Source organism: Kwoniella mangroviensis, assembly GCF_000507465.2.
Source record: "Kwoniella mangroviensis CBS 8507 chromosome 1 map unlocalized Ctg01, whole genome shotgun sequence".
Taxonomy (NCBI): domain Eukaryota; kingdom Fungi; phylum Basidiomycota; class Tremellomycetes; order Tremellales; family Cryptococcaceae; genus Kwoniella; species Kwoniella mangrovensis.
Window position 1 is genome coordinate 1,691,484 of NW_027062533.1, and position 21,326 is coordinate 1,712,809.

General features: G+C 43.9%; 7 protein-coding genes and 1 non-coding gene across 8 annotated transcripts; 6 read left to right on the forward strand and 2 right to left on the reverse strand.

Moving 5' to 3' along the window:
- Window positions 1–2,914: 2,914 nt before the first annotated feature.
- Window positions 2,915–4,753, forward strand: I203_100626 (uncharacterized protein; the record flags this gene model as incomplete). The annotated part of the gene is made up of 2 exons (XM_019150452.1): window positions 2,915–3,006; window positions 3,076–4,753. 2 exons carry the CDS (start codon window positions 2,915–2,917, stop codon window positions 4,751–4,753), a joined length of 1,770 nt encoding a protein of 589 aa, XP_019000418.1.
- A 1,206-nt stretch (window positions 4,754–5,959) lies between these two features.
- I203_100627 (uncharacterized protein) lies at window positions 5,960–7,849 on the reverse strand (the record flags this gene model as incomplete). The annotated part of the gene is made up of 9 exons (XM_065516690.1): window positions 5,960–6,148; window positions 6,335–6,509; window positions 6,607–6,755; window positions 6,856–6,886; window positions 6,977–7,101; window positions 7,269–7,327; window positions 7,394–7,495; window positions 7,577–7,621; window positions 7,708–7,849. 9 exons carry the CDS (start codon window positions 7,847–7,849, stop codon window positions 5,960–5,962), a joined length of 1,017 nt encoding a protein of 338 aa, XP_065373508.1.
- A 520-nt stretch (window positions 7,850–8,369) lies between these two features.
- I203_100628 (uncharacterized protein) lies at window positions 8,370–9,429 on the forward strand (the record flags this gene model as incomplete). Its single annotated transcript, XM_019150454.1, has 6 exons — window positions 8,370–8,515; window positions 8,567–8,669; window positions 8,763–8,882; window positions 9,017–9,159; window positions 9,224–9,284; window positions 9,358–9,429. 6 exons carry the CDS (start codon window positions 8,370–8,372, stop codon window positions 9,427–9,429), a joined length of 645 nt encoding a protein of 214 aa, XP_019000420.1.
- A 2,878-nt stretch (window positions 9,430–12,307) lies between these two features.
- I203_100629 (uncharacterized protein) lies at window positions 12,308–12,775 on the forward strand (the record flags this gene model as incomplete). The annotated part of the gene is made up of 1 exon (XM_019150455.1): window positions 12,308–12,775. One exon carries the CDS (start codon window positions 12,308–12,310, stop codon window positions 12,773–12,775), a length of 468 nt encoding a protein of 155 aa, XP_019000421.1.
- Window positions 12,776–13,298: 523 nt separating this feature from the next.
- Window positions 13,299–13,413, forward strand: I203_100630. Its single transcript, XR_002021916.2, has one exon. It is a non-coding gene; the product is annotated as a 5S ribosomal RNA (ribosomal RNA).
- A 397-nt stretch (window positions 13,414–13,810) lies between these two features.
- Window positions 13,811–14,464, forward strand: I203_100631 (uncharacterized protein; the record flags this gene model as incomplete). The annotated part of the gene is made up of 4 exons (XM_019150093.1): window positions 13,811–13,872; window positions 14,005–14,081; window positions 14,219–14,286; window positions 14,426–14,464. The coding sequence occupies 4 exons, from the start codon at window positions 13,811–13,813 to the stop codon at window positions 14,462–14,464; spliced, it is 246 nt and encodes an 81-aa protein (XP_019000789.1).
- A 109-nt stretch (window positions 14,465–14,573) lies between these two features.
- On the reverse strand, window positions 14,574–17,774 carry I203_100632 (uncharacterized protein; the record flags this gene model as incomplete). Its single annotated transcript, XM_065516691.1, has 10 exons — window positions 14,574–15,533; window positions 15,654–15,851; window positions 15,944–16,151; window positions 16,215–16,276; window positions 16,329–16,346; window positions 16,409–16,560; window positions 16,625–16,681; window positions 16,747–16,787; window positions 16,855–17,102; window positions 17,172–17,774. 10 exons carry the CDS (start codon window positions 17,772–17,774, stop codon window positions 14,574–14,576), a joined length of 2,547 nt encoding a protein of 848 aa, XP_065373509.1.
- A 446-nt stretch (window positions 17,775–18,220) lies between these two features.
- I203_100633 (uncharacterized protein) lies at window positions 18,221–21,137 on the forward strand (the record flags this gene model as incomplete). Its single annotated transcript, XM_019150091.2, has 8 exons — window positions 18,221–18,564; window positions 18,629–18,671; window positions 18,787–18,928; window positions 18,993–19,039; window positions 19,106–19,515; window positions 19,586–19,694; window positions 19,770–19,898; window positions 19,980–21,137. The coding sequence occupies 8 exons, from the start codon at window positions 18,221–18,223 to the stop codon at window positions 21,135–21,137; spliced, it is 2,382 nt and encodes a 793-aa protein (XP_019000787.2).
- Between the last annotated feature and the right edge of the window lie 189 nt (window positions 21,138–21,326).

Below are 21,326 nucleotides of genomic sequence, written 5' to 3' on the forward strand. Positions count from 1 at the left end.
AGAGTTTTCCTTTTTTTTCACTGTGAACCGCTCGTACAGATTCCTTCCTATACCGATTGACCTAGTTACCATAGAGCCCACTTTGAGTTGACATGATCTACTTTGGCATGAGAATGCAAGAGCCGAGAGTTATCATTTTCTTTCGATTCCCACTCCATATTCCGAGACGGATGCAAGACATCCTAGCTTTATCTAGATGATGATATCATAACACTAAGGATGTCTCACTTTCCATTACTGTATTTTGTATAAGTTTCTATCAATCCCCAAAAGATAACGTCTGACGAATATGGCACTACGGCGATAGCGTTCTTCTTTAGTGCGATCTATATAGTCGACGCCGAACACCCGTGGTGTAAGTTACGAGGGATGCGTGATTTATAGATTTATGGATTTATGATGATAAGGAATGTGGATGTTATCATTGCATGGATCCATTTCGTTATCTGTCGTGCTCTGTGAGTGGCATACGCGTACTCTTACCATGCTGTGCCATCAATCCCATTCAGTCCCGCTCAGACATCCTTTGAGGGTGGTACGTTATCCACGCTGCCGATCACGCACAGATAACCCCCATACCACTCACACACACACTTTGATTGATGCACGGTCCCATCACCCCTTTGATCGACATCAACACACTGCATCTTGTGCATTCCTTTGATTAGATCTAGATATACATTTGATTGATGATTGATTGTTCGGAATAACATTGTCCGCAACCTGCAATAAATATCTTATTCCCACTCCAATTTGATACCTGAACAAATGAAACAGTGTCTCGCATCCATCAAATCCAATCTCACTTCGACAATCCATCAATGCAAAATCAATCAATCCATCAATTCAAGCGATCTGTATGTATGCAAAATTGTGATGATGCGATGACATGGAATGTCGTACAGCACAAGGTAATGCGATACCGTATTCAACGGGATGGATGGATTTTATTTCGTACCCGTCAAAGTGTGGCTTCCATGCGCATGCTATCTACAGAGTACATACAGTACATCAGCAAGAGGCTTGTTTATGTTATTCGCGTGGGATGTGGAATGAGTAATGGGCGCAAAATTACCTAAGTCGTTCATCGGTTCATCGGTAACCTTATAGGAATTTCTCATTTCTTTTTTTTCGATTTCGGGAGTTTATTGAGATGTTTTTTTCCGAAATACCTTTTAGCGGCTCCATCCAAACAGGGACCCTGCATATAGGGTGTATAGAGGGGGGGATCTGATGTCTCGCTGTTCGCTTCACTTGGAATCGCAGTAGGATACATCAGGAATGCACGATCGACTAGACCCATTAGTTCGGTCAACAGCAGAAAGTAGAAAGTCCAGAATCGATCAAAAAGATCAGAACGCTAACAAAGTTGGTTTTTAAAACGCACAGAAAGAAAAGGGAAAAGGGGGTCGAGTAGGGTTTCCTTAGGCTTGTCCGCTGCGGTAACTGTAACTGTCCAGGTACATCCAAGTGCACTTTAAAATGACACAAATAACCTAACACAGTGTGATCATCCGAACAAAACGTGTTCATGTAATGAAAGACGAATGCAGGTTTTCCTTTAAGCTCATCATAACATCTCTTCCCAATTCATTATCTTTCCTCTCTCTCTCCCATATCCTCAAATCGATCTTTGTTCTTCTTCCATTTCCGCTCCACCTCATCTTTATTCCATCATCAAATCTTAAACACTAAGCACTCAACAATTGACTTTCGACTTATCCCAATCTTCTGGATCTCTCATAAGAATTAAAAGACCCGGTCTCACCTTCAATTGGAATCAGAGAGACAAAGATCATCCATCTCTTCTTTCTGTTTGTCATTTTCACCCATTCAATCATTCCACGGCATATATAGATCAATAGATCGGATAGATCAGGATTAGGATTAGGATCCAATTTAGGCTTACTTCACCACGAGAAAAACCTATCGACGAGGAACATTGATATCTCACATCCTATATAATCAATACAGCACAAGTTCAATCTTACTATAATTCACTTTCACCCAGCCCTTCAACAGATCATCGCTCATCGAAAGCTGGACTAGCTTTGTCTCTTGATCGCCTTCACCTGTTCTTCTTTCACCTCTTCACTCACTCCCGTTTTTTTTTTTCTCACGGACGATCAATACCTTTGATATATATCATATCACTTCTTTTGTCTGAAGCAAGAACAAATCAGCTTAGATCAACAGGTGGGAATGGGATTTTGAATCGATTCGTCAGATAGGAATAAGAAGTAGAACAAGACTTCTCTCTTTCAGTGCATAGCACAAAGAACGAAAACAAAAACGAAAACGTCAACCCGCATTTCGACCATCGTTAAATAGGAGCAAACGAACGAGGCGAGACCCGTCTTTCCCACTCTTCCCGTTCTTACTTTGATCTCGTGTTTCAACCATCTTCCCGTCTACTTCATCCTTCCTACATACATAGAACATACATATATCTTTCTTGATATAACTATCTTCTTCCTTTCCTCAACATCATCTGGGAAATAATTCTTATCAACGTAATCTCCGTCAATCTCGATTCCGACCAGACACATTTTATCTCAACGATATACCAAAACGGGACTCTCAACCGCCATCAAGAATAGCAAAGATAACGTTATTCTGACACCATTGTCTGATCATCCCGTACCACACTCACTCACTCACTCATTCAACCACAATCACACTCATTTCACCAAACTAGATAGTCTCATCAACCCGTCGATCTCTCTGGGCAATTAGGACAAGGATCTGCATCAACGGTGACTCGGCATTACACAACTCGTATCGCACCATCCTATCCACCACGCTGCGCACACTGTCTGTCCCCTGGTAACATATAGTTATAAAGGTGGAGCAATAAAGGACGGAAAACTTTATCCATTCCTCTTCAACACCTTATCCCTATCTCCAGGCCAAAATGCTCCTCCGTCTGCTACCTCAGCCTACTTTGGAAAACCCTTCACCTCTTACTATCCTATTCACCTTACCCCTACCCAGCCACCCATATATGTGAGCACCCCTTGACGCTACAATGTATTGATGTTAAGCTGACGAGACCATCTATTCCTATTATGCCAGATCTCGCTCACTGCCTCTCCCACCTGCACTTCTCGCTCACAGGGCATTGTGCCTTCAAGAGGATATTGATTGTCCCAATGTCCTCTTAGGGGAGAAATCGAGCTGGATATGTGGTATCATTGATGATGTTACTTTCTCCTTACCTTCATTGTCAATCACTATCAACTTCATCGACGGCTCATCCACCACGTTGCCCATTTCGATATCGTGTTCGGCACAGTTACAACGGGTAGTCGAAGAAGTTCAACTTTCTTTTACTGCTCCTACCACCGTTCCCAACTCCCCCCGGTCGAGCATATCAAGTATCGCATCAACCTCATCAGCCTCATCATCATCTGCTGCAAATCCATCTACTCCTCGTCGAACCCCCTCTTCACTCCTTCTGTCCCTTCTCTCACCATTGCTTCCGAGCTCCTCGACATGCTCTCCTCCTCGTCCTTCTCTCGCTGCTCCTCCCTGTGCTCCCGCTCGAGTACACCGACGAGCAGCACGGTCATTACTCGTTGACACCTACAGACGATACGTTCTTCCTTTACTCAAGGAACAATTACCATGCTCCTACTTCCCTTGGGCAGTCGCTTCGGAAACTTTCAGACAGATGGAGGAGTTCTCAAAAGTCCAATCGGAGATCAACCGAATAATTGATGGCTGCGGTATCAACCGTGACATCTTGGACAGGAGGACGGCCAACTCTAGTGTATCCCGAATCCGATCTTCCTCTTCGTCATCATTACAGTCCATGTCCGATGACGAATCGGATTCCGACTCTACTCCTTCACCTATCACACCATCCACATCTGTCTTCTCAACATGTGCTTCTTCTCCCTCATCAAACTCGTCTAGGAATCTGGCAGTGTCACCTCGAGAATTCTTACTTTCCATCCCTCCCGCTCATGCTTTACCTGCCAAGGATCAGATGGCCTATAGCTCCCAGCTCGCTCGACTTACCCAGATCGCCTCGAGGATAAGCCAAATTAAAAAGCTCAGCATGCGCTACGAGAGGGAAGAAGGTAAACGCAGGTGGTTGGAGGGTTTAGAAAGAGGTAGATTATCTGATAAATCATTGAGAAAAGCTTTCTCATTGGGTGAATATCCAAAAACTTTAACTGCTCCCTCATGCTTTACGTCTGAAGTCAACAGATCATCAAGATTGCGACAGTCATACACCGTCGAAGATCTAGAGAGGGAATTGGACGAGGAAAGCCAACTTCGACATCCTGCAATGATGGATATCTCTGATTCGGAAGAAGACGAAGAAGAAGAAGGTCCAATTACTCCTCCTAAATCAAGATGCAGTTCATCGATCGATCGACCTTTGTTATCTGCCGTGACTACTTCGATTCACGTAGATGTCGACGGTCTGAGAGGTACATTACCTATTCAACGACCGACATTGGAACGCAAACTCGCATTGATCACGCCTACTCCGGGATTGTACTCTGATGAAGATGAAGAGGAAGAAGAGGAAGATGTGATTTCCACACCTATATCTTTATCTCCTCCTAGCATTACTAAGAAATTGGGTGCTATGGATATCCTCCCTCTCCCTATCCCTGTCCCCATTCCTGGGGTCGGTGTTGTGAACAAGAAATTGTTAGGACATGTATCTCCTGAAATGGGGTATGAGGGACAAGACGAGTTGGAAGAAGGTAATGAAGGTTGGAGAGTATATGCGTAGATCCATGGACATATGCTTGGTTCATCAAATGATTTATTCGGACAATATCTTCTTTTTGTGATTTTTCTTTTCGAACATCATTTAGGGGATACAAGTTTGGACAATAATTACTTAGTATATACCTATATTTTACATCTTCTTACTAAAATCTTTTCTTGGAACTGTACAAATAACTTGGTACATCAATTCGATCTATTTCAAGTTGTATATATAGGACATTATCTTCGTATTCGGACCTTTGACCATTTTGATTTGAATCATTGGTATATTTGTTTACATAGGTGTTTATATTCATGTATTCATTTGGAGTACTCTACGTATCCATCTTATGAAATCATTCTAACACATCCTATGCTGACTTTTTACAACGTCCTTTCGACGTAAAGTACATTTCTTACTGTATGAGATCAATTGGACGATTGAATGAATGCAGATGAGACAAACAACAGAGATAAACATGCAATTTTTAAAGTTGAACAGTTGAATTAATGTTATACGCCACCCAGGTCACAAGTCGAGTTACGAGTTACGAGTTACGGGTGACACGGTAGGTACGGTAGGTACGTGCCGTAAGGAAATGATAGTCGTACAACAATGCGTTGGTTGGGTTGATAAGGTGAGTACTGTATGATAACTGCACAAGTACCTTATCGTGTTGGGCGGGATCGGAAGGGGAAGGATCGGATCGGATGCGATGAGCATGAGTTAACTTTATTGCTCACCATGGGGGGATGTTTACATCTAATTCTGTCACAGACACGATCGCAATCAATTCAAAGTACAGTGCATGCCATCAAAAGGTATAAGGTATAAAGTGAAATGCAGATATACTTGATTACTATAGAAGGTAATAGATAAGCGAGGATATGTTATGATAATATGATGTGCTGATTGTTGTCATAAAACGAATTTGACATTACTCTAATTTCTACCAAACCGGATGATTCAACCACCAACAAGTTAGATACGACTTATGATAATCCCGCAACACACGCTTCGAAAGTCAAGAAAATGACCATATTCGTCTATGTACGCACAACAATGTTAGCGATAAGCATTCGTGAAGACTGTACTAGTTGTAGAGAGGTTGGACAAGATGACAGATAAGACTTACAGGTACAGCTCTATCAGACAACATGATAATGACCAATAATCAGCTCATTTCGTGTGGTCTAGTCTATCAGGCACCAACCAACTATGATGTACTCACCTTATCAACGTCGGTCCCAAACCAGCAAACATGACTTTCCATCCTTCCTGCCTTACAGCATCCGCAGCTACTTTCCATAGAGTGGGACGTACAGATACAGCTCTATTCGAAGGGTTTGACGGGCTATCGGAGGGCCATGAAGCTGATTGGATTCGAGTCTTGAATACATCTATTGGAAATGTTGCCTAGAAACGCAGAGCATGGTCAACCGCAACTCAATGTGAAGTTTAACTCCATCAATCTGATTTGTAAGGCTCATGAGAATGACCAGATGATTCCCCACATACAAATGAGCAATCAAAGAGATTTGCATCTTACGCCTTGCACGTCGGTGTATAGCCTGATGAATATGAGAGATCAACGACACTTACCAGCCATGCTGTCACTCCAGCTATCCCACCAGCAGCCATCAATTCCGGCCAGCTCAATCCACTCGACAATTCCATCTCAGCCTCATCGATCAACGTGTGTCCCTCGTGTTTGCGTGTGTTCTCAGGTAAAGGAGGCGTTTTTATATATTTGAACAAACGTAAAGTCGCTTCGTAGCTGAATTAGTCAAATCATGATATCAGACCAGATCATACCAAACGATTCTGCTTGTATCTCTCGTAGATGAACGACGGATGACTGATTTATCACTCACGTGAAGAAATACGGTCCATAAGCCAAATCTCTCAATGCGGTTGCGTTTAAACCCCTGAACAGTCCTCTAAATCCATCCGTGCGTATAATGTGCTTGATCACTCCCAGGGTTGAGGTGTTCACATGAGGTGGGGCGGACTGCTCGCGGATCTGAAGGGTAAAGAGCATACGATTATCAATCCTCAGTCCAACATGAATAGCGAGATTACAAAAGGAGGTCACGATGTTTAGTTGGATGATTAGAACATACCTTTATCAACTCGATTGGACAGGTCAAAGTTCTATAACAAACGAGATCGTTAGTCCTCAATTTTCGAATCATATATCCGAAAAGATGGGTATATGTATGTCACAATGGGATGATTACTTACGCAGCGACAACACCACTTCCTGCTCCAGCCAAGAATATCTGACCTAGGTTCGGTTCGTTGATCTGATCGGGTGATAATTGAAGTTTCATAAAGAACGAATATGATGTGAAAACCACTCCGTTTATCTGTCCAGATTGTTCGCTATTTAGCTAGATCCCATGAATGATTTATGCACGCATTTTAGGCTACTTACGAATGCTATTCCAGCCTATTCCGACACAAGGTCAGATACACAAAGGCCTATCAGCCGTTGCTCTCAAATTTGAAATGGTATTCAATAAATGGAACTGACCATCGGTGATGTAACCCCTTTGAACAACCCTTTTACTTTCTCTTCCTTCACGATCGCACCTGTAACACATTCATACTATCAGTCGCGGTGTTCTTGACAGTCATATAGGTCGATGAGACACATACCTAGAGCGCCAAAAGTCGATTTGTATCTCCCTGCATACTCTGGCGTCTGATATCGTACTTTGACGACATCGAATGGTTGTCCAACGAGTAATCCCGCTGCACCTATACTCCCAACGATCCACATCAATCAGCCAGTTTTCTCGAATTTACGAATCATTTCGAAAGATTGTTGGAAGGACATACCTGCTATTACACCTGCGGTGAAATCAACCATAGGATGAATTTCGCCTGATTGAATTCCAAGGAAGTGGTCTGTCAGTTAGCGATTCCTTTTACATTGAAACAAATTATCAATACGAAGAAACACGGCTCACCATTACCATTTCCATTACCGTTACTTTTGCCTTTTCCCTTTCCATTTGCATTCCCTGCATCAGTCACCACGTTCGCATCATTGTGATGAGCATGAGGATGTGTAACACTCCTTGAGGATTCACCGAGACTATCTCCCGTCATATCTATACACTGTATGTCAAATCTGCCCTTGAACCTTCTGAGATACTACAGTTTTAACCTTCTTTGGATAGTCCTATTTCCATATGTCGATTTCAGACCACAAGTGTAGAGCTGGTAATTTCGTGTCTTCTGACTATTCACAATAGCAATTAAAGAGTTCTTGGTTAAGGCGGTCAATCCGTTCATCTACTGAGTTGTTTTATATGAAAGAGATTGATGTGATATACAACGTATCAAGCCGTTCAAGCATTGTTTGTTCTTGATCTCTTGTCAGGTTGTACAAAGCAAGATGGATTGATGAGCAGGGGTATGCAATTGGGTATTTACAATGATGTTGATGTCTGAATAAAGGAGAGTAGGGAAGTGCACAAGAGCGAATCGAATGAATTAAGCGCGATTAACCGTATCCGCATCATCAGCATCATATCCCATATCTCATATCTCATATGGTACATACATCATCATCATATAGTCACTTACACATAGTCAACACCAGCTCTCAGCTCATCGCATCCATGATATGATGAACCTCGATGAAGAAGTCCGACTATGGACCACGAATGCTGAGCGGGAGAAGACCGAGAACCTGGCTACGCTGTATAGCATCATCGTCAGTTTGGAGTATCTAGAAAGAGCTTATGTGAGGGACTCGGTCAATGGGAAAGAGTAAGCGTCTCATTGTACTTGTCGTGCAGTATGCTGATAGGTATATGAAAGGTACGCACCGGCATGTATCAAGCTGTTGGCTCAGTACAAGTCGTTAATGAAGCTCGTTGGGGATGAAATAGGAGGGGTGGAAGTGTTCATGAAGCGATTCAAGGTGAGTTGAGTTCAAGGTCACTACACAGTACTTGATATACTTAATGCGATTGGAGCTGACATATTAACGACCAATGCTGTCTTCAACATACAGATGGATCATCCCGCAGCATTACATCGTCTGACTGTCGGGGTCCCAGCTACCGTTGAACATTCAGCTGAAGCTACGGATGGAGGGGCAGAAGCTGGTAAATGGGTTGCTGAGACTACTCAGGTGAGCAATGATGGCTAAGTCATGACACGAATATTTTCATCTTCTCATCGAGATATCCATCCATTCTTCTGTTCGAACTCTTAACGTTTTGCGGCTTTCGCATGGATCTACCCACTGACATCGTCCTATTCCAGTCATTCATAACATTCATGGACGCTCTCAAACTCAATCTCAAAGCGAAAGATCAACTTCACCCTTTCCTTACAGATCTTATGAGTGGATATTCCAGGTTTAAGGGGAGTGGTGAATGGGAAGGTAGAGCTAAGATCTTGCATTGGTGAGCATCGACATTGCATATCTGGTGTATGACACACGGACAACTAACTCGTTATGGTGGATAGGCTTATAACGCTCAATGCGATGAAAGCGAGTGATGAGATAACGGAAGAACAATCTAGACAGGTGAGCGCACCACCCTGTCTTGCCTCATCAATCTGACGTTACTGATATCTGTGGATTCTGTATTTGCTTACAGATGTTATTCGATATCGAGAACGCGTATAATGAATTTTTCAGATCATTAAGTAGTAGTAACAAGTCTACTTAGGTCCTCAAACTCTCAAATCGGTTGTATAATGTTGGTATCATGGTATGCATTCGGAAGTACATTGCATAGTAGCAGGGGTATCCACTCCTGACACACTAGATGAAGTGAAAGTATAAAACGATGGACCGGATAGGTGGATATACAGAGGAAGAGTATGAAAGAGTTGAACAGGTTCTCTGGACTTTGCAATCCTCCCCTGCAATCCCTCCATCTCTTCCCTCGGTTCAACCACCATAAACATTATCCACCAAGAACGTAGAAAGACAATTCGATCAATCAATCCAGTTTAATAACACGCATCCATCTCATCTTTCGTCCACCTTGCCTATCCGCACTCCGCATATCCCTCCTTATCAGCTCTCCTACCTGTTGAGAATCCTCTCATCGAGGGTAAAGGAAGGTCAGATCACACAGTAAGAACGCAAAAGAGAAAAATCGGTATGAAGCAACGAGTAAAACATGACTCTAGATTCCGAAAGAAATCTCTTCGCCGATGTAATCTTTCTGAGATCAGAGGGATCAACTTCCATTTCCGACCCGATCTACAAAAGGCCAATAGGTGATCTCTGAGCCGTAAGGGAATATCAGGAAGGAGGTGAGAAAGAGAGAAACATAAGGGATGTCTAGCCTCTTCTTATAAGGGGAAAAAAGGAATAGATCAAGTGTTTGGATAATCGTTGATGAAAAGGGTTTAGCGAACACAGTTGAACCAAGAAGAAAGGAAATCAAAAGATTTTGAAGAAAAGCAAAACCCCATACCAAATCAGCTTTCATCCCTCTTTGATAAGAAGGATTAACCAAAAGCATATATACTTTTTCACCCGGGTAAAAAAAGTGTATCTCCCTCTGTTCCTTCCCATCCCCCTGTCCTCACCAATACGATGATCTCGTAAACGCTGAGATTCACACCAATAACCCTCATTCATTCTTTCCGGGTTGAACGAACGTCAAGCGTATCTCCCAATGACCAATCCAACAAAAGCAAAAGCAAAGTAATAAACAGATTAACCTTGGGATGCCCGAGAGATAAAGGGGGGTATGAGATGTTCTCTCCACTCTTGGAATGAGGTCAGACGAAGAAACGCGTTTTCCTGATATCCTCCTTTTCCTTGTAATCCAAGGGCAGAAGGATGTCTTTTTCTTTCTTCGCGCGATCTTCCGTAGTCCACCTGTGGTGGGTAGAAGAGGGAAGGAAAAGCAAGGTATGGAATTGCGCTCTAAATGATACCTTTGAATGATAACTTCTTATCCGTAAATGACAAATCCGATATCTTCGTCCTTTTTAAGGGATGAAAAATGATCGTCTGGCCATAAGACCTGAACCCGCAGCTCATACTCGGATCTGTAATCGTGATGTGAAACGAGTATCGATTCAATCTGGAGAGGCGCCTCAAGGGCGTTAAATCGGATTGGATCGTATAGAGTCGGGTTAAGGTTGATGGAGATGATCGTTTGGGCGATAAAGAAGTGACGTGGTTTATGAACTGTATACCAGCGAAAGCATTAGCATAGCTGTGCGCCATTTCTGTATATACAATCGGGAGAAGATCTTCCCATATAGCTGTCCACTACTTGACTTGGATGTGCACTTCCGTACAAACACTTCATACCCCATTAACCATAAGATACCAAACTACTCACCTTAGGGTTAGATATGTCTCTCGACTAATTCCCCCGCCCTTCCGGTTCCAGCCATCCCTAATCCCCTAAAGGGAGGAAGAAGTATCTTTGAGAACGCATACCCCTCTTCATCTTTCGGACGATCAATCCTTACTACTCTATTCCGTCAATGGGACCTTAACAAATGGGAAAACGGATATTGGAGAAGTGAAATCCATGGTTCAATCAACCCAGAGAGAAGGCGTCGGGAAAGGGGAATACTCAGGGTTCAGGAGAAGGTATCGGGAAGATGGAAAGAGGATGAGAAAAGGGGAGGATCTGGAGATGGTATGCTTGCTTTGTATGTATGCATAATGGAGAGAGAAGCAAGTTTGATAACGTAGCAGCTGGGTCGACGCTTGGACTTGGACTAATTCAGACGACGCGAAGCAAAAGGTTGATCGGGTTGCAGGGTAGGGCATTTCCAACGGAACGATCCGCTCATACACGCGATTGACTTTGCGATGTTGGCAGTCCTTGCAGCTTTGCATCTCCTTTTGATCCCTTCACCTAGTGAATAATCCTTTGTATTACGTCCGGCGATGATGCCAAGCAAATGGGTAACAAAGCGCTACTGCAACATTCCTTAAGGTCCTTTCTTGTCGTGGCTACTCCGAGCGCCTCCCACCACCGAGTACCCACCGGTCTGTATCATGGTAAATAACATATAGAAACTTACACATACTATTACTTTGCTTCCTCACATCCTCCCCTCAATCCTCTTCATCTCTCCGTCATATCTGGTTGCTGACCAGAATACAGTATGGACTCCCAGATTCCCACTCAAGGCCACCCATTTGACAAGCGACATCATGGTCTACCGAATTCTCCTGTCATATCTCGGATAGAGTGGAAAAATGTACAAACTCTTATATGCCCTTTGCAGCGTTTCAACACGGGCACAGCATGGTAAAAAGTTCTCTATCCCTTACCTTTCATCCCCTCTCAAGCTGTACATAGTCGACGTCAGATAATAAGTGACGAATGCGCGAATCTGAGGACTGATCAAAGCACGTTTCGGACCATCTTACCTTTGTTGTCCATCGTATCTTCTGAGTTGCGTCAGCGACCGAGAGAAGACATTGACAGACTGCTCTCACATACATATGACTGACCACGAACTTGGTCATCGCAATCTTCTCGCCACTTCACCAGGTTTTCTTCTTTCTTCATTTCAACATACCGACGACCATCACTGACATAAAGTCATACAATCATCATGGAATCTTACCTCCCAGCTATCCCCTCGCAAGCTTTCCCATCATCCGCTCACTCCCACTCGCACTCCCACGCACCTCAACATTCGTTATTCACACCTGAGTTTGGTCTACCATTCTACACAAAAGGTACCAACACGTATTACGGTACACCTCATACCCTTCTCAGAGCCCAATTTCCTGGTCAAGAGACTTTCTCAGAGCGAGCAGATACTTCTATATCGACCGAGCGTGAACACGGACATGGACATGAAGATCTTGAACCTGACCTTACTTTCATCCCGAGAGATGAGCATTCGGAGCTCTCGATCAACTTCAAGGACGATGAAGACATCCATTCGATAGAATTTCCCCTTTCAAAGAAAGGACATCGAGAGGTTAATGGGAATGATACGATTCATCCTGACTCACACGTACAAGATGAATGTATCCTCCTTGCCAAGCTATCTATGGCACCGGGAATGTTATGATCAAGCTGCTTTACCTCTCAATGCATCTCAAAGTCTTGAAGAGGCTGAATGGTAAGATGTAGCATCAGATATACACCTTGTATCCGGAAACGGTTGGTTAAATCAGAAAAATTGATTCGTAATTTGCGGTATGTCAGACGGGTGAATGGGCCAGTGAAGTCGCGGTACCAATGCGAAAATTTTGGTTATTTGTACATATTATGTCTACATCTGTATACACTCACTGCTTGTAGATACATCCATCCCTATCTGATCACACAGATATATAGCTCTTTACTCTACGGTCAACCTATTGACAATCATGTAAAGTAAAACAACCAACTTACGCACGGACCCCCTTTCTCTTCAATTTGTCATCGATTTTTACCCAACTTTCTTCCCAAACCCACCCAGACTCCTCCCAGACATCTCTCTAAACCATCTAACCCCATTGTCCATGTATAGACAACCTGTTTCCAAATTTTCTTAGCGATTTTCCAAGAGTTTTTCAGTATATGTTGGCAACAACAGTGCAGTCAACATCTACGGCCATAGAACCCAAAAAGCACCGCATCCCGTCCGCTCTGCGCAGTTAACTTGGGTATCGCTCGGTTAGTACCAAGGTGGGGGACCACTTGGGAATCCCGGGTGCTGTAGTTTTTGTTTTTATCGCTTTTTTCAATCCAGAAGAATCAAAGAAAGAATCATCTTCTTATCGATGATTCATGTAAGTGTAAATGAGTTTTTGGATGTCAAAGGAGGTGAAGGTGGGGGAGTGATGGTAGATCAGGGTCGATGTGTATGCATGTGTGTGTGTACATACTTAGGTGATCCGTGTGTTTTTGATGGTTGTTGATGCACGGGGTCGTTGGGTGATTTTGATCGGTGTTCACCGACGCGCAACAACAAGGTGTAAAATGACGATATCACGATGTCTTCAGTTTGTGTCCTTTCTCCATCTATATTCGCTTCAGTCTATCTTTCTACACCCTCTTTCTGTCCATCGATCATCAGAAATCCACTGCAGGTCAAGTAAGGAGGGAGACTCTGATCAAGATGAGTTCAGCGTACGGTGATGCCTATGCGGTCAAGATGACTTCGGGTGTCTTGGTGACTTGGTGAGTCTGTTTGTTCAGCTATTCTTCAACCTGTCGTCCTACATCAACGATCAATATCGATTTGACCGCGCTTGTATTGGTGCGAATTAGATTTCCTCTCACGTGCTGATAGCTACTATTGATCTTTTGTAGCGACTCGGCGGCAAAGCAGATCTTACTTCATTTGGATTCGATGAGAGATGGTCCCTATAAATTCATGATCCGCGATGGTAAGCTCTTACGTCCTGCTCTAATCATTGCTTCAGAAGCAGGTCCACCTGTAGCTGGTCACACACAACTCGACCTGCCAATATACGTATGCTTCTGCACCTCTAATACACCGCTAACACCTTTTTGCTACCCCCAGTCGACGAAACTCATATAATGATCAAGAGAGAGTACGTAGAAGAGATCAAAGAGTTGTTACAAGATGAGGTGAGTGCAACTTGTTTGAACAGGGACTGTATAATTATATTGCACCGACCTTGATACAAGGACAAGATCGATTATATGTAATATGTGATAGGCGATAATATGCTGATTCATCTCGTTTGATATATTTGATAATACACAGTTAGAGAAAAATACATATATCCAAGATCCGAACATGTAACAGATCATCATCTACTTCTACTGTACTATCCAAATACCATTCAATACCTCGCATTATCATATACCCATTCGCGTCATGTATAAAATATAATCTACCGTCGCACCAATCGTCATGTGGAAACGTCCTTATCGCCAGGTAAAGGACTCTCACCACCACTTGGAGCAGTGGTATACTCACCCTCTGTCCCACCTTCAGAAGTCGACGTCGAACCCTCACGATACGCTAATCTATCTTCCTCTTTCACTGAACCTGGAAGTGATGGGTAGATGGAATTCGTCGTTTCAGGCAGAGTATTCGACGAATTTGGAGCTGTGGACGCGCGGGGCTGTTCGGTCTGTTGTGGCTGTTGTTGTGATGTCGGAGGACGAGGTATTCGAAGGATTATCTTGGGTATTGGATTTTGAGTGAAAAGTGAAGGACGTGACATCTGATGGTCATTGACGACAGGCGGTAAGGCGATATCAGGCTTAGGCAGCGATAATGCGCTCCCGGCTGCACTCGATGGTTGAACTGTATTTTCCACCAAGGATGGATCTTCCAACTTCACGCTCTCTAAAGCCTTCAATGCTTCTTCCAGTCCCATCCCCTGTTCCGTCTTCACTATTCCCTCCAAGGGGACCTCAAAGCGAGACGTGGGTAAAGGTACACTGTTATCCACCTTCAATCCTCTATTAGCCTTAGCATACGGCGTAGTAGTCGTAGATTTCGCTTGTTTGGTGATATGCATAGGCGTGTTTGTGAGGTCATTCTTAGCCTTGGTTCTAGTAGGTGTAGCGACATTACTTCCTCCTCCCCTGGACTTGAAAACCCTTCTGGCGACAGGGGTGTTATCTGCACTAGGAGGCAAAGCGATATCTTCCGGTCTTCTTCTGTCCCTCAAAGTCATTCGCGCAGTGGGTGGTTGCGGTGTACTAGTGACTGAGGGAGGTACAGACTCCACGCCGCCTGTACCAACACATTCGAAGTGACCCAATAGGGTGTGCGTACGCTGCAAATGCGGTTGGGAAGAGAGATCAGAGGGAAAGGGAGCCAGTCTGCCAGTGCGTCGCTTTTTTGTCGCCTTTTCGATCTACTCATGAACAAGAGGTAGAACAAGAGGTAAGTATATGTGCTGAATGAACATGAAGACAAACGGGAAAGATTCAAGAGAACATCCAAGCGGAAGACAATGTTTTTTCAGTGTACTTACATTGATCAACTCCTGCTCGGTCCACCACTCATCGCATTCCTTTGGTAAATCACCTTTCATCCCTACTATATGACCCATCGCAGCGCTCGTCAAAGCCCTATCGCTATATCCACCTTCCAGGATAGATACGACCTTCCCTTCTGTATATTTATCCGCAAAGGCGACTATGTCCTTGGTATATCTGGAATAGAATGATGTCTATATATGGGCAAATACCAAAATTAGCATGATTTCAGGCAACTTAGCGTCCATGATCAAGTATGGTGGGAGTGTGGATGGTCAGAACTCACAGGAACCCTCCTATCATGTCTCTGCATCCCCTGATGTTCATGTTCACAAGCATCGAATCCTGCACTTATGAACACCATTGTTCGCGATGGTTCCGCTCTGGTCTCTTCCATGTATACTTTTGCTTTATTTAGCAAAGCGATGTAGAGAGGGTAGATCCTAGCGTAGAAGTCCGCTTCGTTTTCGTAGGGTTGAAGATGTATGTTCTCACTATGAATGTCATATTAGCTTTATGATGATTCACGATGCATGAAAGGAGGGAGGAGAACTTACATGTATTGTCCATGAGCTGCAAGACTTATAGAAGCGTCCTTGATAAGTTCTACATCTCCGTCCTGAGAATGACGAGTAAGCTCATGATCACTACTGGTGTGAGATTCAACTCACTTCACAAGGGTAGCTATACTGTAGCCATGAGCATGACATATCAGTTATATTCACATTTAAGATTCTACAGTATAACTCACGATATCATGAACAGATCCATAAAACCCTTTCCATCCCCTCCTCTTCCCACCATCTCTGCCTAACATCGTCTGGGGTTTTCCAGCTTTGACCTGCAAGTCTTCTGCATGAGCAGCAGCGTTCAGAGGCATCACCAAAGCTTGAGTGCCATTCCCTACGACAACGAAGAATTTGGTCAGCTTTCCCACTACAAAAGTCACATGGAGAAAGAAGCTGACCATGGTGAAGGTCGAAATCTATTATTATTGCTCTATCTATATCATGCTGTAGATATGCTATTCATCGGAAGTGGAGTGATCAGCCATGGCTTTGTCACATTTCAAGAGAGAGGGACACATACCGTGCATAGCTCCAATGACTACATTGTTGACATAGCAGAATCTGTCAATGAAGGATAAAAATGTGAGCTGAGGTATATATTACGTCAGTGATGCGCGAATTAGCTCACCCAGAAGGTAGATCTTCACCACAATGATGTCCTGGTGGTCTTATAGCACAGAAAGCTTTACTGAATGGCGAACCTGTCATCTTCGAGCTGGAAGCTTGTTCTTGAGGTGGAGTATTGAAATATCGATTCCCTATGTTGATTTGTGCAGGTGGAGTAGATGGTGCATCACTGCTAGGAGCTGAAGAAGGTGTGGAAGGTGGTGTTCTTGACGATACGACGTGATCAACAGCTTGACAAACTGTTTGTATCTACATGACCTACTTCATCAATAGATTGATCATGGTATGTGTGTACAGGAGATACAGAGATACACTTACAGCACCTTCAATAGCTACTATACTACCAGGTCCCAGGTATAGATCACCCGCATTCAACCCTAAATCAGGAGGGATCTCACATCCAGTCTCTTTGATCTTTTCTATAGCTTCTGATGCCCATTTGACTAAATCTTTGAGATATGGTGAAGATGGTATATTCCCACTGATAGACGACGACGATGATGATGCTCCCTGACCTAGATACGGGAAAGGTGATTCCGGTACGGGTGAATGGGCAAGTTGGACGGCGGGGTGATGCTGTAGAATCGATCCAGGTATAGAAGGTTGAGGAGGTGGTGGGACGATGTTCAAAAGGGATGTTATACTCGAACTCGAAGAGGAGGAAGATCCGATGGAGAGTGACGAGAGTAATCCTGATAAGTCATCTGCGTTTGATTGTGCCGTTGCTGGTTGAGTGGTTGGATCGACATCTTCCAACCTAGCGATGGCAGCTGCCACTCCCAGCAACACTGCTCTCAACCTCTCTGGTCTCTCGAATATATGGGACGAGTTGGCATGCCGGATGTACTTGTGTTGAAGGCATGCAGGTTGAATGAATAGACCTATAGGTGAAGAGGTCGAGGTGGTGGTGGTGGTCGTCATGTTGTCTGTGATGTCATTTGATGGGTGGACGGCAGTGGCGGGGCGAGGTGGAAGAGGGGGGGAAGATGGCCGTATACTCTGGGGTAAGAAGGCCTTTGACTGTCTGAACGTGATCGGCAGCGTTGTCAGATGATGAACGAGCTGAGGATGGGTGGTCGGTTATGCTTGGTGTTATGTGAAAACAAGGAAAAGATGTTGAGATAGGAGAGTTACCATCCAAAAGTGTCAACAGAAATCAGAAATCACAAATCATGCACGGATAAATGGGTAATGAGTGATGTGATATGATTACCCTGAGACACAGAACAGCAGACCAAAACATGACTCTTTCATCAACGCGTATACATGTACACACATTTCACCCATCCATCTATCAACATTGCTATACATACATACATAATAAGCATATAACATCATACCCACCATCGCATATACTCTCACAAGAGATGTCAGGTGCAACACGTCGATCCTCAGCAAAGGACACAAAGGATGCGCTACCTCCCCTTCCCAAATCAACCTCACCAATGAAAAACAAAGACAACGCGTCTCAGTCTCAGGAGATGGACCAATCTCAGATATTAAGGATAAAAAGACTGGGTGTAGATCCGAATCTGATCCTCAGCGATGCAAGCGGTAGACCAAAGAGGAAGCGAACACAGAGTCAAGAGCCTGAACAACCACATGGACACGGGTCAACAGTAGCGGATGAGAGAGATCCCAAAGATCCTGTCAGAGCAACGGAGTTGGGATATGTGATCTATAGGAAAATAATGGATGCGAAGAGCTCAGAGTGAGCATGATTTTACTTTCACTGATCTGCCGCAAGTACTTAGCTGATGGGTGATATCATACAGAGGAGAAGACATGGCCCAACCGTTCGTCAAGCTACCAAACAAGGTGAGTCACAGCAAGCTATGATCATGTAAACAAATCCATCCATCTGTTCATCTGCACCTGAACATCGGTTACTATCCTCCTTCATCCGTGCTGTTATGCTTATTCTTCATTTCAGAGAGCTTTCCCGGATTACTACGCGACCATCAAACATCCCATGAGCTTGGAGATAGTACACAACAAACTTGAAGCTGGAGAATACCAGACACTGAAAGATGTTTGTGCGGACTTAGGACAGATATTCAACAATGCCAAACGATGTGAGCTCTCATCAGTCTATTCCATTCAAGACGTTTGGTACAAAAAGCTGATATCATGATTCAGATAATGTCAGAGAATCGTTGATCTTTCAGTATGCGAAGAAACTACACGTGAGTCCAGCTCTCCAAACATTGTCTAACGCATACGCTAAATCTGGCTGTATTTTACCTGAACAGAAAATGACAAGGGTATACTACACCACCATCACCTCTCCAGACAAGGTCAAGGAAGAATCTGATTCCGAAGGAGAACATGACCTTCCAAGAGGAGCTACTATGCAACCTACAGCATCTGCGGAGGGGTATGCCGAAGCCGAAGCCGATGCTGATGCAGATGGGGAAGATGTAGACGAGGATGCAGAGGGTGAAGCAGACCTGGAAGGTGATGTGCACATGGCCGATACACCCAATAAGATGGAAGGTGATGGGAACGAATCTTCTTCGACGAATCCGGTAGGAGCAGCAGGAGGGGTACCGGAGAAGGTGAAGAGGTCAAGGAGGAGAGGACAGTATATGAAAGATGGTCCATCGGTTTATAAGTTGATCAAACCTGTTTTGAGAGCAATCAAAGAAGCTAGGGCGAAAGAGTAAGCTAGAAACCTTGCTCATTTTTTCCTATGAGATCGGTAGCTGATTAAGCTTTGAATGAACTTGTAGTGGGAGTGGGAGAGAGATCGCCGGGATATTCTTGCAGTTGCCTTCGAGAAGGGATTTTCCAGATTATTATAGGACGATCAGAAATCCTATATCATTGGAGGAGATAGAGGTAAGTAATGCCCTTTGACCTTCTTATCCCATGCCAAAGACGCTTATATCACATGTCTACTTCTTATTCATACAGACCAAGCAAGTAGGCAGACGATACGAATCATTCCACGAGTTCGTAGATGATATTGACCTAATGTGTCAGAATGGAATGGAGTACAACGAAGATGGCAGTGAAGTATATAGGGATGCTCAACAGATTAGGGTGAGTTAGATTAGCGATTTTGACCTCGTTCGCAAATCTCCATTGAGGTCCAACTGATTTTTGTGACTTGGCATGGTATAGGAAATCCTCTCATGGCATCAAAATGTACAAAGACCCTCATACCCTCCTCGACCCTCTTCCATCACACCTATCCCAGCTCGAATTTCAGTGGTTCCGGGTCAATCTCAATATTCCCCTTCTCCCTCTGCATATTCCCAATCGCCTGCAGGATATCCAGGTGGATTACCTATGCCCATGACTGCTTCACCCTCACCTTATCCTGCTGGTCCGTCTCAACCTCCGATTCCAGGTCTTCCTGGCCAAGGTCAAGCACCCAGGCAATACCTCCCTGCTTTACCTCCTGGTGTAGTGACCGAAGAAGTAGTAGCTTCATTGGAGCGGTACCCGATGTACGAGAGACAAGCTTGGGCGCAGACTTTACCACCCTTGGCTATGAATGTCTATAGGTCTATGGTGGCTACCAACGAAGCTAGGAAAAGGGGTCAATTACCTGCGCAACAGTATCCTCAGCAGATACCACACCAACAGCAACAACAATACCAACGTCAACCTCAGCCTCATCATCCTCAGATTCAGCAACTACCTCAACAATTTCCTGTCCACCAACCATCACCTCATCATCCCCCTCGTCCAGAACCACATTCTAGACCGAGTTATAGTCATCCTCATTCTAGTCCTCATACTTCTACACCGCAAATATCCGCACCCGCTCCTACTCAGAAGATTGAAAGACCAAAACCACCTATACCAACGATCAAATACATCGATTTTACTTTCCATTCAGCGTCATCTCCTGATCGATCAGAGTTGGAGTTGACAAAACAGACCATAAGAATCAAGAATCTACGAGGAGTCATCACTCATTCCGTTTTACTGAATTCGACAACTAGTGAAATTGAATTGACAGCTTTTATCGATGATTCTTCAACGACAACGACGAAAGAAGTGAATGGTAGCGAGATTGGAACTGCCCCGCAGCCTGTGGCTACGTCCACACCTGAATTGAGTTTGAGGATTAACGGGAATCAAGGCTCGTTACCGAAATTTATATTCGACAATACGACGGAGAACGACAACGATGGAAAAGGGAAGCCTAAAGCTATGAAATGGAATTTACACGTTTCGACAAACAAGGTTGAAAGTAGGATTGAGATTGTCGCTACTAAGCCTGGTATGATGGCAGAGACTACTACAATATTTGTTAGTAGGCAGTTTTAGTGATAGCACACTGTAATGGAAGGAATGTTCATGACGATTGATTATGTGGAGAAGAATCTGGACAAGTAAGGGGTTTGTAATAAACAAGATCAGTGATATGATGGATTCGGATGACAAGAAGATGTTACAGTAACGGATGGAACCGAATACATTATGAGTCGAAGGCAAGGTAGAAATCGAGCTTAGTAG